Genomic DNA, 18047 nt, shown 5'->3' on the forward strand with positions numbered 1-18047 from the left:
AAAATTAAATAAATAAATCTAACTGTGTATTTAGTTAGTGGCATAAAATATAGAGAAGAACTAATTTAACTGATTTAAACACAGTAATTTGATTCTACAACTTTAGAGGGATATACCTTAAGGATAAAAAGGAACACCCAAGAATACAAAATCAAAAAATCTGAAACTCCTCTCAGTAATCAAATTGTTTATGGTAGTATTAGTATCATTATTTTGCATGTGTATTGTGGTATAAAGAAAAGTGGTAATCAAGCTGATATTGTTAAGATCTGGGATTTTCGGCATGAGAAAAAGGAAAATAATAGGTCTGTCCAACAATGTTAAATTTAATTTTTAAAAACCTTGTAGTCCAGATTTGAATTGGAAACTATCAGTATGAATTTATTTACTTTATATACATATAAAATATGCCACACCAAAAGCATAGGCAACAAAAGAAAAAAATAGATAAATAGTACTACATCAAAATTAAAAACTTAAGTGCACCAAAGGACAAAATTTTGTGAAAAGGCAATTCATGGACTAGGAGAAAATATTTTCAAATCATATATCTGATAATGGGTTACTATTCAGAATATAAATAAAGAATATACAAATGGCCAATAAGTACATGAAAAGATGCTTGACATCACTAATGATTAGGGAAATGCAAATAAAAACCACAATGAGATACCACCTCACACCCATCACTTAAAAAAGAAAAGAAAAGAATAAGTATTCGCAAGGATGTGAGAAATTGGAGCCCTTGTGCATTGTTGGTGGGAATGTAAAATGGCACAGTGTCATTTCCACAATAGTGTAAAGAGTATAGAGGTTCCTCAAAAATTAAAAATAGAACTACCATATGATCCAGCAATTTCACTTCTGCGTATATAACCAAAAGAATCAAGAGGAGGATCTCATGCTTATAGGAGCATTATTCACAATAGAAATAACCCAAGTGTTCATCAGAGGATGGATGAATAAACAAAATGTTGTGTATACTTATAATGGAATATTATTCAGTCTTATAAAGGAAGGAAATTCTATCGTATACTATAACACAGATAAATCTTGAAGACTATGCTAAACTTATAAGCCAGTCACAGAAAGACAAATATTGTATACTTCCATTTACATGAAGTACCTCGAGTAGTCAAGGGCATACAGACAGAAAGTAGAATGGTGGTTGGCAGGGACTTAGAAGAGAGGGGAATGGGAGTCATTGTTTAATGGGTACAGAGTTGCAATTTTGCAAGATAAAGAGAGCTCTGGAGATGAATGGTGGTGATGGTTGTACAAAAATGTGAAGTTCTTAATACTTCTGATTTATACTGATAAGTGGTTAAGTGGTACATTGTATATATTGTGTACTTTACCACAATTTAAATTTTTGAAAAATTATGAATCCAATGACTAAAAAAAAAAAAAAGAATTGGTTTTCAAAGACATTTAAGAGACATTAATTTTATAGTATGTGACCTTTATGAGGTATGTGGGGACTTAAGTGATAACTGTATATTTTATGTTAAAAATTGTTATTTCTTAGGTGTGATGATTCACTGTGTTTTTTTGTTAGTTTTTTTGTTACTTTAATTATGAATTTATTGGAAGGTATAGAACTTTCTTATATACCCCTGCATCCAACCATCCATCCACAGCCTCACCCATTATTAACATCCCCACCAGAGTGGTACATTTGTTACAATTGAGAAACCTACATTGACATAGCATAATCACCCAGAGTCCATAGTTCACATTATGGTTCACTCTTGGTGTTGTACATTCTGTTTTTTTAAAGCATGCTTTTCTTTTGAGATATATACTTACATACTTACAGGTGAAATTATACTTAGATGTGCCTCAAAATAATCTGGGAATGATGAAAGTATATTGGAGCATAGATAAGATTGATGAGTTGATAATTGTTGAAACTGACTTATGAGTTCATGAGACTTGATTATATTATTTTCTCTACTTTTTTTATTCTTTTAAAAATACATATTTTTATTGATTTCAGAGAGGAAGGGCGAGGGAGAGAGAGATAGAAACACCAATGATGAGAGAGAATCATCAATCGACTGCCTCCTGCACGCCTCCCACTTGGGATCGAGCCCGCAAACTGGGTATATGCCCTGACCAGAAATCGAACCATGACCTCTTGGTTCATAGGTTGATATTCATCCACTGAGCCATGCCAGCCAGGCTACTTTTGTTTATTCTTGAAACTTCCCACAATAAACACTTTTTTTTATGTTAAGAATTGTTAAATCTATGTCTATAGTGCTTCATCATACTATTTTATTTTTCTCTATGTTTATATCATTTTCATAATATCAAGCGAAACATTTCCTTCACCAGGATAATCTATTGATATCTGATGGCATCACCAATTTCTTTACTATCTCTTTATTGTCTACAGAACAAAGTGTAAGTGCCTTTTGATGACAAACAAAGCGCTCTGTGACTAGCCCTCTCTGCCTTCCTCTCCAGTCCTTGCATTCAGGGCAATGTTGATATAGTTTGATTCCTCCATACACGATGCTGCTTGTGCCCTATTCCTTCTCACATGCTGTTCCTTCTTCCTGTAATGCTCTTCCCCTGCTTGTATGCCTAGTAAACAATTCATTTTCCAAAAACCTCTTCTGGGCTTGGGTTCTCTAAAACCTTCTCTTCCCACCTCTCTCTCACTCCTTAGCCAATTTCTATCTTGCCTCATTCCATAAATATCTCAGGCAGCTCCTAGGCCAGTGATGACGAACCTATGACACACGTGTCAGCACTGACACGCGTAGCCATTTCTGATGACATGCGGCCACATGCCGAGGATGAAACATTTGCTGCTCCTGAGGATGAAACATTTGCGACTAGAGTCTTGGAGTTAGTTATTTCCTCAAAGTGACACACTACCCGAATTATGCTCAGTTTTTTGGCGAAGTTTGACACACCAAGCTCAAAAGGTTGCCCATCACTGTCTTAGGCAAATTACCACAAGACTATTTCTCTGACATGTATACACATTAATCTTTATACAAATTCCATTGCATTAGAACCATTTGATCACAGGTCTGCAACCCACCACCACACACTAGACTATGACCATGTAATGAATGCTTGATAAATATTCATTAAGTCAAGCTGGCTCCTCTTTTAAATTTTTTGAGTGATATTATAAAAAGAAGGAAAAGCTAAAATGAGGAAAGTCTATTCAATAACTAGAATATTGTTTTTCATATTTTAAATCAATAGCGAAAACAAAAGTCACCAAAACTGATTGAAGTTGTCACTAGAGATTTTGCTCCATCTCAGAACACAACAAAAGTCTTCTCAAAGAGCAGATTATTATATCTCCAGTCAGAGGATTGTTTTGAATAAATTCAGAAACACTGGAAGATCTTAAGTGGAAGTTAATGTCATATAGATATTCCACATTTGGGGGACTCCTGGAAGAGAATTTGTCATTTCAAAAGATGTAAAGCACCAATTAGTAACATTGGTAACATTTACAGATTCTCTCCATAGATTTTAGTGGTCATTTTAGTAATTATCTTGTTTCTCTTTTCTTTTTACTTTACTTTTAAGAATGTATTCATGCAAATAGAGTCAAATAAGAGTGTAAATCGCCTGCCTAGCTCTCTTCTAGTCTTCTAACCATTATTTTATTTTATTTTATTTTTGGCATTTCTGGCCTTACCATATATAATATGCTTATATAGCTCTTTCTTGATTTTTCACTTGAGGCATGATTTTTTTAATATTCCCATAAGAAATGTGAAACTTTCTCACACACAACCTCTGTTTTAACCACATACATAAGCAAACTTTCTGATCCTCATTTTTCCTACTAGAGTGTAATTGAGGTTAGATCAATAGTCAGTGGTTACACTACAGTGACTGTATAAACACTGCTGACTACACGTCCCATCCGAAGAGTAGATTTCCTTTCCTTCACGACTTTTGATTTTCTCTAGAGTTAAAAATAGAATAGTTTTTTACATTTTCATAGCTTTCTCTATTCTTATCACTAATTCCCACACTTTTCTTCCACTTGTATAAATAAATCTCCTCTCAATATCTTCAAACACTTTACGTTTTCTATCAATTTATTTTCTTTTTTTAAATATATTTTTACTGATTTCAGAGAGGAAGGGAAGGAGAGAGAGATAAAAACATCAATGATGTGCATGCCCCACAATGGGGACTGAGCCTGCAACTCGGGCATGTGCCCTGACCAGAAATTGAACCATGACCTTCTGGATCATCGGTTGTCACTCAACCACGGAGCCGGTTTGGCTCAATTTATCTTCTTAAAAAAGTCTCTCCCAAGCCTTCTGATGTTGTCTTGTTGCTTAACTATTACAGTGAGAAAAAGAAAAGCTGACTCAAAATGTAAAATGGGATTTTGATATTGCCATGAACTGTAATGCAGGAAGGAAGAGAAGGATACTCACCCGCAAGTGGTTGGGTATATACAAATCTTGGTTCCTTCATCCATCAACATTATAGTTATTTTTGCCCATGAGTACAATGTAAAACTCTCTCCAAAAATTGTCCCATGGCTGGTAGGGGAAGAGGAGCCTGTGACACGCAGGTAGAGAAAATAAGATGTAATGTCACTCAGCATCAGAGGGGAGAATGGACCTTATGGTTATGAATTAGCAAATTTCAAAGGCTATGTGTTAGCTACCTTTTGCTAAGTAACAAACCACCCCTTAATATAGTGGCTTATCACAACAGTTTATTATCTCACATTTTCTGTAGGTCAGAACCTTAGGAACAGCTAAGCTGGGTGTTTCTGGTTCAGGGTTTCTCTCAAGGCTGCAATCAAGATGTCAGTAGAGTCTGCAGCCATCTGAAGACTTGAGGAGAGCTGGAAGATGTACTTCCAAGCCCAGCCCCTCACACAGTTGTTGGCAGGACCCGTCAGTTTCTCACCACAGGGGCCTCTCCAGTGGCTGCTCCTGGCAGTTGAATGAGAGAGAGAGAGAGAGAGAGAGAGAGAGAGAGAGAGAGAGAGAGAGAGAGAAGGCTGCAACACCTCTTATGATCTAGGCTCTGAACACACATATTATCCCTTCTACTTTTTAATCTAATCTATTCATTAGAAATGAATAACTGAGGCCAGCACACAATCAGGGGAGGGAATTAATGTCTGTCTTTTGAAGGAATGCATTTCAAAGAATCGTAGACATGTTTTAAAACCTTCACACACTATCTAAAATAGGTCGAATTATTTTTAATAAGTTTAAATTGTTGAATCTCAAATTGGAGTGGGAATATAGAGGAACTGGAATAAAGTTTAGATCTAAAAAAAATAGCTACTTGTTACAGCTACAGAGAGGGATTCACTGTATATCTGCAGGGGGAGTTAGGCAGCTGCTAGCTGGGATAAATGTGCTTATGAAGCTGGAAAGATTGTGAAATTCTGTTGGTATGAACAGTGGCAAGAAGTTTTAAAGTTAAAGAATGTGAACTCGTTAAAGTTAGTCTTTTTGATTGCATATGAATTGAATAGGAACAGTTGTCTCATCAAGAAAACTTGAGAAGAGCTGGGAGCTAGGAAAGGGGATAGGAATGTTTTGATTTGTAAGAGGAAAAACATATGTTTTCTATTTTATGCACTGCCCTCTCTCCACGTGCTTTTACTTATCTTTAAAGATGTCTACACACATGATTGTCTGGTCTCCATGAAATAAATTATGGTTTAACAAATCCCCTATGTACCTATCAATGTGCTTAGCCATTGAAATAAGTTGCCCATAGTTTGACCATGTCTCAGACCTGAGTTTATTCAAGTTGCTATTTTGGGATTGATCGCAGGGAGCTGGGTGTCTGCTCCAGCCGCAGGCTGAAAGCCTCCATCGGAGGCTTTTGGCCTGGTGCCGGAGCAGCCACCTGCAATCGATCGCAGGGAGGTGGGGATTGCTTCGGCCTGGTGCAGGAGCGGACCCCCCTCTGATTGATTGCAGGGAGCTGGGTGTCTGCTCTGGCCTGGTGCAGGAGTGGACCCCTGCGATCTATAGCAGGGAGCTGGGTGTCCGCTCTGGCACCAGGCCGAAAGCCTCTGCCGGAGGCTTTCGGCCTGGTGCAAGAGCGGACCCCCTGGGATTGATCGCCTGGGCAGGGAGCTGAGGGTCTGCTTTTGGCTTGTGCAGGAGCGGACCCCCTGCGATTGATCGCAGGGAGCTGGGGGTCCGCTCCTGCCCAAGAGGCTTTCGGTCTGGGCAGGCCTGGGCAGGGGCTGAGCCAGTGATCAGAGGGAGCTGGAGTGGCCTGCTCAGGCCTAAAGCTTCAGGCAGAGGCTTTAGGCCTGGGCAGGGCTCAGTCCTCAATTGGTGTGAACTATAGAGGAAACCCCTTTTCTGACTGCACATTGGCTAAGCTTCCTGTATGCCACTGGTAATATTCTTAGTAACTTGGGTAATAAGAATCCAAAAAGGTGATCTAGGGTTTTTCCACCACACTTCTGGAGAAAAAATTGAAGGTCCGCTGCTGGAGGGCTAAGAAATGTTATATCCTGCCCTAGCCGGTTTGACTCAATGGATAATGCCTCGGCCTGCAGACAGCAGGGTCTGGGTTTGATTCTGATCAAGGGCATGTACCTAGGTTGCAGGCTCCTCCCTGGCCAGGGCCCAGATCAGGGCTCATGCAGGAGGCAACCAATCAAAGTGTTCCTCTCACTTTGATGTTTCTCTCTGTCTTTCCCTTTCTCTTCCACATTCTCTAAAAGTCAATGGAAACATATCCTCAGGTGAGGATAAAAAATAAAGAAAGAAATGCATATCCTATGAAAGACACATCTTGAAAATGCCTAAAGAAAGTTGTCATTTTTCCATGGTGAAGGGACTGGAGTCGTGTTGATGAAAACACCTTGGTGGCTGTGGTGACTGGCAGTGGCTGCAGCAGCGGGGTGATGGGGCTGGTGCTTTCCCCTGATCAGCCCAGTTGCCTCCCACAAAGGGAGGCCAGACTTCGGCTTAAGCCCACTCCCTCTGGGGCGCAGGCCTAAGCCGTCAGTAGGACATCCCCTGAGAGCTCCCAGTATGTGCTAGGGGGCAGGTTTGGCTGAGGAACCCTCGACCCCCAGTGCACGAATTTCGTGCACTGGGCCCCTAGTATATATATATTATATTATTGATTTCAGAGAAGAAGGGAGAGGGAGAGAGAGAGATGAAAACAGCAATGATGAAAGAGAATCATTGATTAGCAGCCTCCTGCACACCCTACATTGGGGATCAAGCCTGCAACCTAGGCACATGCCCTGACTGGGAATCGAACCTTGATTTCCTGGTTCATAGGTCAATGGCTCAACCACTGAGCCACACCAGCTGGACTCATTATTCTTTAAAGTATACATAAATGTTTCCGTTGCTCTTCTCTATGTTTGATATCTCACCTTTTTAAAAATGACAATAAATTGCCTAATCTTGTACAATTTTTATTTAATGTGGAAGTTTCTTACGTTCTGTTCCTTATAGCAAAGGTTCTTAACAGACCATATCCCTTTTTTGATACAGGTCTCTTTCCTTGGATAAGAATGTAATGTAATTAATTCCACTGTTGTTATATTGCTATTCACAACTGATCTTTCATAAGTAGGTAATAAAGAGTAAGAGTCAAAGTAATCAACTAAAGGCTCAGCACTCAGGGTCGGCTGGATGTTTGACACATGGTGGACCTCAGTGGGAGTTTGTTGCTGACAAAATAGACAGTGGTTGCTGCTGCTGGGGTTGAGTCAGAGGGCATCTCTCCATCTGTTGTCTTTGGAAGAATTATTTACAATAGGCCACCTGATAGATGAGATGCAAGATGAGAAACTTAGGGGTTCCAAGATATTTTCAACCAGACATTTCTGTACATGGCTAATTATATGTTCTTATGCTTCCCTCATGACTTGCTTCTTTAATCAGTTCCTAGACCACTGATCTTTCTCTCCTTGCCTTTGAATGGAGCAAAGAGACCATGACTAATCTTTTTTTTAAATTACTTTATTGATTAAGGTATCACATATTTGTCATCAACCCCCCCCCCCATTCCCATCCCAAACTCCCCCACACGCATGCCCCCATCCCCCTGTTGTTCGTGATCACTGGTTAGGCTCATATGCAAGCACACAAGTCCTTTGGTTGATCTATCTCCCTTGTCCCCACCCTCCCCTACCTTCCCTCTGAGGTCTGACAGTCTGATCAATGCTGTTCTTGTTCTTCAGTCTATGTTGTTCATCATTTCCCCTAGATGAGTGAGCTCATGTGATACTAGGAATACACTTATAGGAACCGAAAATGAGACAAGCAATTATGGTTATGTTGAGAGGCAAATGAATCAGTCTATAGTGAGTTTCTTTCTGGGCCAACAGTTCTTTTGAGTCCCGATTTCTATGTCCAACAGTTGTTTATATGTACATAACAGCAATGATATTTCAGTTCTGGATGGTGGACAAATGGTGGTAATGCAGGTCCGACCCTCTCTGGTTTGGTCCTGGGCAATCTGCAGTGACAAACATCTGCTGTCTGCTAGTATGGCAAGGCATGGTCAGCGTCTTCCATCTCTGGACTGTTTCTCTTCTGTCTTCATGGCTGGAGCACTCCTGTCAATTCCTCTCTGTTGCAGGAATCCACATGGTCTCAGAGTTGTTTTCTGAAAATATACAAACATATTCTCGACCAAAAGTTAATAAAGGAATATTTTCTATAAATTTGACTTGCGATCCTTTTTCATTTTTTTGCCCAAACGATTTTCCTTTGGCTTGTTTTGACACCATGTATGTTTTACCTGGGTGTCTTGCTGTTAGCATTACAAATGAAAGTTAATTTTCTAAAGTAAAAGTTTCCTAGATGTAATTTATTTACAGGATATTTTTCCTTACATGATATTCTTCTACTATTCCCCCCTTTTTTGATTTAAATATTAGGAGGCTTTTGAAAATTTTATAATGTAGTCTTGATAGCTTTTAAATTTTACTTTTTTGCACTAAAATGTGACTGCTTTAGGTTCATTATATGTTATGCAATTTTACCATGAGATGAACTACCAATAAAAATTTTAGTTAACACTTTAGGAACAGCTTTTTTGTCCAGTACAATTGGTTTTTCTCAGAGGATAGAGCGTCGGTCTGCGGCCTTTAAGGTCCCAGGTTTGATTCCGGTCAAGGGCATGAACCTTGGCTGCAGGCACATCCCTGGTAGGGGGTGTGAAGGAGGCAGCTGGTCGATTTTCTCTCTCATCGATGTTTCTAGCTCTCTATCCCATCTCCCTTCCTCTCTGTAAAGGATCAATAAAATATATTTTTAAAAAAATGTTAGTTAACACTTTAGGAACAGCTTTTTTGTCCAGTACAATTGATTTTTCTAGAATATTCGCTTATTTCGATTGGCCAATTTAAATTAGTCTGAAAACTTGACTACTATTTTACTGTCAAATTTAATACTCTAACAACCATCTTGTTTTACCCTGTAAATATTAGTGGAGAGGATTATTTGCCTTCTTGAGTAGGTCCTGAGCATTCCTGGTGCTAGGCTGGATTTAGATATCATAGACCCCAGTTCCCCGGATCATGGGTGCAAGACATCTCCATCAAGTCTTGTTGCAGTGAGAGGGCATCTGCTGTCAGCCAAGTCTCTGTTACCTGGGTCCTGATTTGAGCTGGGCATGCGAAGCTGAGCAGCCACGGGGGCAGGAGATCTCCCTCAGCAGGGGTGAGGGTTCAGGCCCCTGCAAACTTGGGGGGGGCGGTGAAGGTCTGTGCCCCACCTCTGTTGACCCCCAAGTTCTCTCCTGATGGCCCCTATGCGACTGTGCCTGTCTTAGGTTGTTCCTTCCCTGAGGAATCTTACCCGTCTCTGGCTAACCAGCCATCCTCCGGGGCCAAGCAGGGTGATGTGAGGTTTAGTTCTGCCTCCTTGGTCGCCTATGCCCCCATGGCCTCCACGCCCAGCACCTGCCTTGGGATCCCCTCGTCTGCTGGCAGGGTCCCAGCACTGATCACATATCTTGTGGAACCCAGGTTTCTTCTCCAAGGAGGCCCAGCTCACCCCACTGGGCAAGAGACAGATCCATGGTACCAGCCATCACGAGGTTTCAACCTTGGCATGAACAGAAGCTCAGGCAACAGCTGTGGACAATTGGATTGTGAGAAGCGGGTCCCGCTTGGCCAAAAGGGCAAGAGGAGCCAATTTAGAATGCTCAGGTGCCTTCCCAGGGGGCCCTCTACACAGTGGAAGGGATTAAACCCTTTAATGTCCTTTTTTAAATTACTGCCAGACATTCAAAGAATTAGTTTGTAAGTTTGTTTGGGATAATTGTATAATATGCTGTTGTAATTCTAAAATATCTAGAGATGTGTTACGTTTGTCTCCAAGCACCAAACAGATGATTTTTTTTTTTAATCCCCAAGGGTGTGAGGAACTATTATAAGTAATGGGGATGATCCAAATCTGGGAAAAATTTTAATGACAGTGTAGAATAATATTATGTAAGGATATTCTTTGTTCTAGTCCATGGCAATTCCCTTTCAAACTGGCTGTCTATTTCTTTTTGTATAGACAAGGTCTTAGTTACATTTTCTGCACCTCTACCGGGGGCAAGTAGTGATAGTAGTGACACCCTTTCTTTGGTGTCCACACAAGCCAGAAACTTCTCTTTAATTGTACACACAAAGGGGCATTGTTTTGATTTTGTGTCATACAAAAGGGAAGCTGGGTGGAGACCCCTGTGTATTTATACTTTCTTGCCCCACCCATGGACCTCCTGGATGACCAAGGTGTTTGGTATTATTGGTAACTACATTAGTCAGGGGATCAACCCACATAAGGGGTCTTACCCATGAAGGGTCAGGAGCATAAGTCCAAAATACTTACCCTCTTGTCCCAGGTAAAATTACCGTACATCTGATGATTGCTAGCATGGCTAGAAAGGCGTTCTTGTGCATTCTTGGGTGTCTGGTTACGTCACAATTTCTTCCCTGAGGTTTGACATTCTGATTGATGTTTCTCTGTTTCTGGATGTATTTTTCCACCATGACTAATCTTATGCTCTGTAAATTATGTCATCTTGCCAGTACTCAATGCATTGTAGAATCATCCCTTACAACAATATGGTTGTTTTTCAACCAATATTCATAGCAGGTGCTGTGTCTGGACCTCTTCCAAAGTTAAGACTTTAAGGTAGCATAAAGCCAGGGTGTTTATGAAGAATCAGTTGGTGAGCCAGCAAATAAATATACACCAAGTGTAGAGATGCTTCTTGAACCCATGACGTGGCCTGTTTGAGGCCAGACTCAGACGAGTGGTGTGTCCTACCAAACAGTGGTGACCATGTTCCCATCATGACATAACTGTCTTGATTTCACTACGTTTATTCAAAATTGTTTTAGCCATCAACAGTCGCCAAGTTTCTGAATGAGATGAGAAATATTGGGGTCGCTAAGGGCATCTTTATCTTCTCTGCTTATAAGGACACATGGGCTAAAAAAGAAAACTCTGAAATAAAAACAGCCACATAGCCACGTTGTGCCACATGATCCAGAGAGGATCAGCCCCTAGCTTCAGTTCTGCTTTCGCTGACCGTGTGACCTTGGTCAAGTAAGGTAACCTCTCGTCTTCAATTCCTCATTTGTAAGTGTGAGTGATGTGTTTCATGGGTACCCCACAAACACATGAAAATGAAATGAGGTGAAAGATGCAAAACTGCTTTGTTAACAGTGTAAGGGTTCTTCTTAATCTATATATATCTATATATGTAAAAGCCCAGCGACCTTTCCGGCAGAACTACCAGAACGACCAGAATGACTGGTCGCTATGATGAGCACTGACCACCAGGGGGCAGATGTTAAACGCAGCACCACTCAGCCAGAAGCCAGGCTCACAGCTGGTGAGCACTGCGGTGGTAGCGGGAGCCTCTCCCGCCTCCATGGCAGCACTAAGGAGCAGCGAGCCAAGCAGTAAAGAGCGAGCAGCAGGCAGGTGGTAAGGAGTGAGCAGGTGGGCAGTTAGGAGCAAGGGGTCCCGGGTTGCGAGAGGGATGTCTAACTGTCAGTTTAGGCCTGATCGGGTCTAAACCAGCAGTCGGACATCCCCTGAGGGTTCCCAGATTGCAAGAGGGCACAGGCTGGGCTGAAGGACCCCCCCCACACACCTGCACGAATTTCGTGCATCGGGTCTCTAGTCTTTTGGAAAAACACAGTTAATATTTATTATACATTATCAAAACACCAAAAGGTCAGAAGTGCATGAGGTTTGAAAACAAATCCCCTTCCTCTTTATTAGTCTCCAGAATTGACCAAATTTGACAATTCAGTGCTTATCTTTATAGGTATGTGTGTGCCTATGTACTTTTGTTCTTTAACAAAAAGGGATCATAGTATAGTAATCAGAATTATATGAAGTAATTTTTATGAGGCAAATTGTTACATAGGTATATGGAACAACAATGTTTTAGGTAACAAAGGTTAAGAACCACACTGATAGTGTAATAATATTTGTCTAGACACAGAGTATAAGGCTTCCTCTGGGAAGAATATATTGCAAAGGAATGAGGTACTTTTACTCTTTACTTCACATGCTTCCCCCACCATTATCATTGTTTATCTTAAGCATGTATACTTTGACAGTAATTATTAAAGACTGGGCAAGGGAATGTGGAGCATAGATCAACAAAATGGAGACAATGTAAGACTATTGAAGGTGTACGTATAAATGGTAGGACCAGAAAAAAAAAAAAAAAGGAAAGAATATACAAAAGAATTTAGGAAGTGAAATAAAGGAAGCAAAAATGAAAGTCGATGTGATATGATTTTCAACAGTATTCATTAGGGAATAGAAAAAAACTGAGCATGCAGTTTCTGCTGCCATCTGTCTTGTACATGACTCTCAGCCACAGGGTATTCAGCCCTGCGGACTAGTTTTTTTTAATGGGTTCTGTGACCAAGGGCAGGTGGAAGCTGGTACAAGGGTCTGCCAAGAAGAACGGCTAAAAACGGTCAGTGCTCAATTGTTTTACAGTTTTAAGTTTTCATATATCATTTTTTTTTAAAAAAAAAATGCACAAACAGCCATGAATTTGTGGAATGGACAAAAATGACACTCGAATGTCCCCTGGAAAGTCCTGACATCATCAAGCAACATAATTTATCTATACATAATCTTCTTCCAATAAATCCTTGTATCCTTTCCATCCACACATCCTGTCATGTCTATATTCAAAATCTACCTTGAATCTATCTATCTACTTTTTCTCTCTTCACCACTATCAACCCAGTTCAAGTTCACTCCTGCCTGTTTCCACTGCGGTGGCCTCCTGACCAGTCTCTCCACTTCCACCTTGTCTCTCCCTCTTCCCCTGGCCAATTCTATTTTCCACAAGAAAAGCAGATCAAGATTTCTAAAATGCTCATAGAACGAACCTAAAATCTTCTGCATGATCTGTCCCTTGCTCATTTTTCCAGTTACCTTTAAGGCTTCCAACTCTGCTAAGATCTGTGTCCCCTCAGCCTTTGCACATACTGCTCCTGCAAACTGAAAGGCTTTTCTACTCTACAGATTTCAGTTTCTTACAGATCTCCCCCTCCCCGCACCTCCCCTCATCTATATTAGGCCACAATTTGTATTTCTATATTTATTTGTATGGTATGGATTTTATCTGACTTCCCTGTTTTGTTGAAGCTGTGTAATGACTATATGGAGGTTCATAATACTATCCTCTCTACTTCTGTGCCTATTTGAAATTTACCATAATAAACAGCTTTAAAGTTTTCCTCTAATCCTACACACTAAAAACAACTATTGTCTGCAATTACTCTAATTTAGTTTTTCAAATTTCATATTTAAACAATTTTACTTTCCTTTGCAGGACAAATTTTTGCATTTTTGTTCAGAGACATAAAATGCCAGTATTTTAAAGTTCCTAACAAGGTGCTGCCTACAAGAAAGTGAACTTGAACTCGATATCATGTAGCCTAAAAGAAAGATCTAAAGTTCAATTGTTTTTTTCACTATTTTTTTTTTTTTTTTTGCTACTAAATGAAGTCTTGTATTTGAAAGCAGCAATATTATTCACCATAAAGGACCCTAGATTAAGGATATAAAACTGTTGTTCTAGTTCCAGTTTGTCACTTTCAGTGGCACATTTAACCTCACTTCCTTTTTTTAATCCTATCTAATAAAAGAGTAATATGCAAATTGATTGTCACTCCAACACAAGATGGCTGCCCCCATGTGGTCAAAGATGGCTGCCCCCATGTGGATACAAGATGGCCACCACAAGATGGCCAGCGGGGGAGGGTAGTTGGGAGGGACCAGGCCTGCAAGGAAGAGCAGTTGTGGACTATCAGGCCAGCAGGGGAGGGCAGTTGGGGGCGATCAGGCCTGCAGGGAAGGACAGTTGGGGGGACCAGGCCTGCAGGATAGGGCAGTTTTGGGGGACCCAGGCCTGCAGGGGAGGGCAGTTGGGTGGGGGGACCAGACCAGCAGGGAAAAGCAGTTAGGGGCAATGAGACTGGCAGTGGAGGGCAGTTGGGGGTGACCAGGTTGGCAGGGGAGGGCAGTTAGGGGCAATCGGCTGGCAGGGGAGCAGTTAGGTATCAATCAGGCAGGCAGGGGAGTGGTTAGGAGGTGATCAGGCTGGCAGGCAGAAGCAGTTAGGGGCAATCAGGAAGGCAGGCAGGAGAGCAGTTGGGAGCCAGCAGTCCTGGATTGTGAGAGGGATGTCCCAGATTGGAGAGGGTGCAGGGCGGGCTGAAGGACACCACCCCACCCCTCCGTGCACGAATTTCGTGCACTGGGCCTCTAGTAATATAACAAAGAGGTAAAATTACACATTTTTATTTCAGATCTAAAATTCCATACTTCCATAATTTGGAAGACCAAAGTGAAAAGCCACCATAAACAATAACAATGTTTACTTTAAAAAAATGAATAATTCAAAAGAACCCTTTTCTTTTTATTCACTCACAGGGTCAAAACGCATTAGTGGCGTGTATATCATGATCATCTACAAAGCCAAAACCAGGAACCACGGCACTTCCTTCCGTACTCCTGATACTTTGATTCTTCTCTTTTCCTTTAACGTGTTTGTGCAGCATGCTGTAGTACTGGTTCTTCGGATTGAAAGTGTATACTGATGAGATCTGCTGCCAGGCTTCGTTGCTCGGAGTGTTGACTTCCTTTGGAGGTGAATCTTCGAAGAAACATTTAACATTCTCTTTTGCCAATTCGGTTGCATGTTCTGTGGCTTGACTTTTGAGGATCTTCTGCTCCTGTTCCACGTAGATTTTCCAAAAGCTCAGCTGTAGAAAACTAATTGGAGATACACATCGGGTGACAGATACAATAATCAGAACGCAGACGGTAACAGCTGCTATCAGGACCCAGCCCAGGACCTAGGAAAACACATCAAAATACTAATTTAGTGACATTTTTTACAAGTCGTTATTAAATCCTCAGAAAAGGTTTGAACTACTCAGCAGTCATGATGAACAGGCAACAATTTGAGGTCCTAATCTCATAACAGAACAGAGAGGCAGTGACCTCCGGAACCCCTGGGTACAACTGCTTGCTCTGCAAGTCAGTCATTTCCCAAGTCCTGTCAAGAGTCCAGGGAAATGCCTATCTGTCACTCCCCTAGAGTGGAATACTGGCAAGTCCAGGGAAGCAAGCATTCATTTCCAAAAACCTCTGAGCTCTGCATTCCAAGAAAAAGTGTGGGATGGTGCCTTAGGGCCAGGCAGACTCATTGCGTTGTGACAATTCTGCCTTCTCCTGGCTGAGCAGACCACCCGACCTAGACTCAGTGTATCTGTCGGAGACTAACAGGTGGGAAAGGACCTGGCGCGGTACCTGGCACAGAGGTGCCTTTTGTCTTTTCCATCCCTTTCATCATCATCTTTGCCTCTTAGCTCACGAGAAGCAAGAAGCCATTCCAGTTTGTCTTAGGTGTCCTATGCCTGGGACAGGGGCACGGAGGTCTCCTTTCCCCGGGGCCGCCCGCAGACGCCCGCCCTCTCCGCTCACCTGCGACTGGGCCTTGAGGTCCATCAGGAGGTCCTGCACGCCGGGCGCCTGCGCCTTGTTGCAGGGAACCAGCGGCAGTTGTGGGACGCACTGGGGGTCACGGCCCGAGCACAGGCGCCGCGCCAGGACTCTGCTCCCGCTGGCCGCGCACTCGTAGAAGGAGCCCCCGAGCAGCGCCACCGCCACCCAGGTGAGGGGCGCGACGGCCGCCGCCCCGGTCAGCTGCGCGCACACCTGGGCCCCGCGCAGCCCCGCGTTGCAGCAGCCGGTGCCGCCGCCGGTGCAGACGCCCTGCTTGCAGCAGCCGGTGAGCAGGCGCCAGGTGCGGGCCCTCAGCACGTAGCCCAGGAGGAAGAGCACCAGCGCGGGCACCAGCAGGAACACCAGCCCGTAGGCCAGGTTCCAGGTGGCGCTGCAGGGGCACTGGAACACGGCGGTGGAGAAGATGCGCTCCCCGCCCGCGGTCAGCAGAGTCACCAGGCCGTAGCCCAGCGCGTCGCGGTGCTTGAGGTACAGGTCCAGGACCGTCTGAAGCTTCTTCATCGGCTCCATGCCCCAGGCGCGGCGGGCAGGTCTGGATGCTTCTGCCTCTTGGCTGCCCTGCGCCTGGGATGCTTTCGGTGCACTGGGGTCTGGCTGGGGCTTTCCACTCTGCTAAGAAGCAACTTCAAAAAAGGGAAGACTTCTCTGGCCCTGTGAGCTTTCGCTTTCTGATTTCAACCAAACCGGCCTTGACTGAAAAACAGACCCAACCGCACACACCACTGACCTCCACCTCCCTCCTTCTCGAGGCTGCTGCATTGGTGACCTTCCTCCCCAGTGCTTGAACTCTGATCGAAGGTAGACTCTGTTCCATGAAAACATCTGTCTCCACCCAGCTGACAACGAACCAGGGGCTTTCCTGACCCTTCCTGCCCCCATGCAGCTTCCCAACGCAAACAATACTTGTAACTTGGGCAAGCGGGGAAAACAGAGTTTCCTCTATTGCAGCCACCTAGCTCCTAAGCCAATTCCCAGTAAGATGAACAGTTACCAAAAAACCCTCTGATCATGAACAGGAAACACAGATTTCTGGTTTCTCTTTCATAAGCTAATTCACAACAAAGCCCAGCTCAAGTTCTAGTACCTTCCTGATGTCTGTGTCCTTCCTGTCCCCCCTTCTGGACAGAACCCCCACATCACTCACCTTGTTCTCTCCTCTGCCTGATCTCCCACCCGACAGAAAGGACATTAGACTAAATATATTATATTGATGTTTGCCTTTTTTTCCCCCCCCCCAGGTATATCCTTACACTGCGGGTACCTGGAGGAGTGTCACATTCTTACTCAGTGACCACCAAGTTGATCAGTGGAGACTGGGGAGGAGTTAAAAAAACACCACTTTTGCCCGGCCGCCAGCTGTGGTGGTTCAGTGATTGAGCGTCAACCTATGAACGAGGAGGTGTGGATTCGATTCCCGGTCAGGGCACATGCCCTGGTTGCAGGCTCCATCCCCAGTGTAGGGCATGCAGGAGGCAGCCGATCAATGATCTCGCTCATCGTTGATATTTCTATCTCTCTCTCTCCCTCTTCCTTTCCTCTCTCTGAAATCAATAAAAATATTATTAAAAATATCACTCAAACCCAAAACATTTCAAACTGCAGGCAGAGCTACATCCAACTAGCATGTTGTTTCTGCTACCTTTAGTTTTTTCAAAGCAGCATGGCTCTGACACAGACTCTAACCACTTCTGTGAAACTGACCCTGACTCTGTGTGGCTCCAGAGCGAGGCAAGGTGTACTTTGAAGTGAGGTGCAGTGTGTGTGTGTGTGTGTGTGTGTGTGTGTGTGTGTGTGTGTTAGCGCCTCTAAAACTCAGCATCCTCTTTTGTAAAAGCAGGGTAATAGTGCTCATTTTTCAAGACTGTTGAGCCAAGTACATTGAGTAGCATTTGCCAAGCACCTTTACATATAGGGTATGCCTATTAAATGAATACTCAGTGTGAGCGATTACCTCTTACGTTGCAACTTTGGGATTAGACAACAAATAACTGTTGAACGTAATTTAAGAATTCGGATGAATGC

The 18047-nt window shown here is 42.9% G+C and overlaps 1 protein-coding gene across 1 annotated transcript; it reads right to left on the reverse strand.

Moving 5' to 3' along the window:
• Positions 1-14798: 14798 nt before the first annotated feature.
• On the reverse strand, positions 14799-16849 carry CALHM6 (calcium homeostasis modulator family member 6). Its single transcript, XM_008159444.3, has 2 exons — positions 15984-16849; positions 14799-15352 (listed from the first exon to the last, which is right to left on the reverse strand). The coding sequence occupies exons 1-2, from the start codon at positions 16533-16535 to the stop codon at positions 14930-14932; spliced, it is 975 nt and encodes a 324-aa protein (XP_008157666.3). The 5' UTR covers positions 16536-16849; the 3' UTR covers positions 14799-14929.
• Between the last annotated feature and the right edge of the window lie 1198 nt (positions 16850-18047).

This window comes from Eptesicus fuscus, chromosome 10 (genome assembly GCF_027574615.1).
Source record: "Eptesicus fuscus isolate TK198812 chromosome 10, DD_ASM_mEF_20220401, whole genome shotgun sequence".
Lineage (NCBI taxonomy): Eukaryota > Metazoa > Chordata > Mammalia > Chiroptera > Vespertilionidae > Eptesicus > Eptesicus fuscus.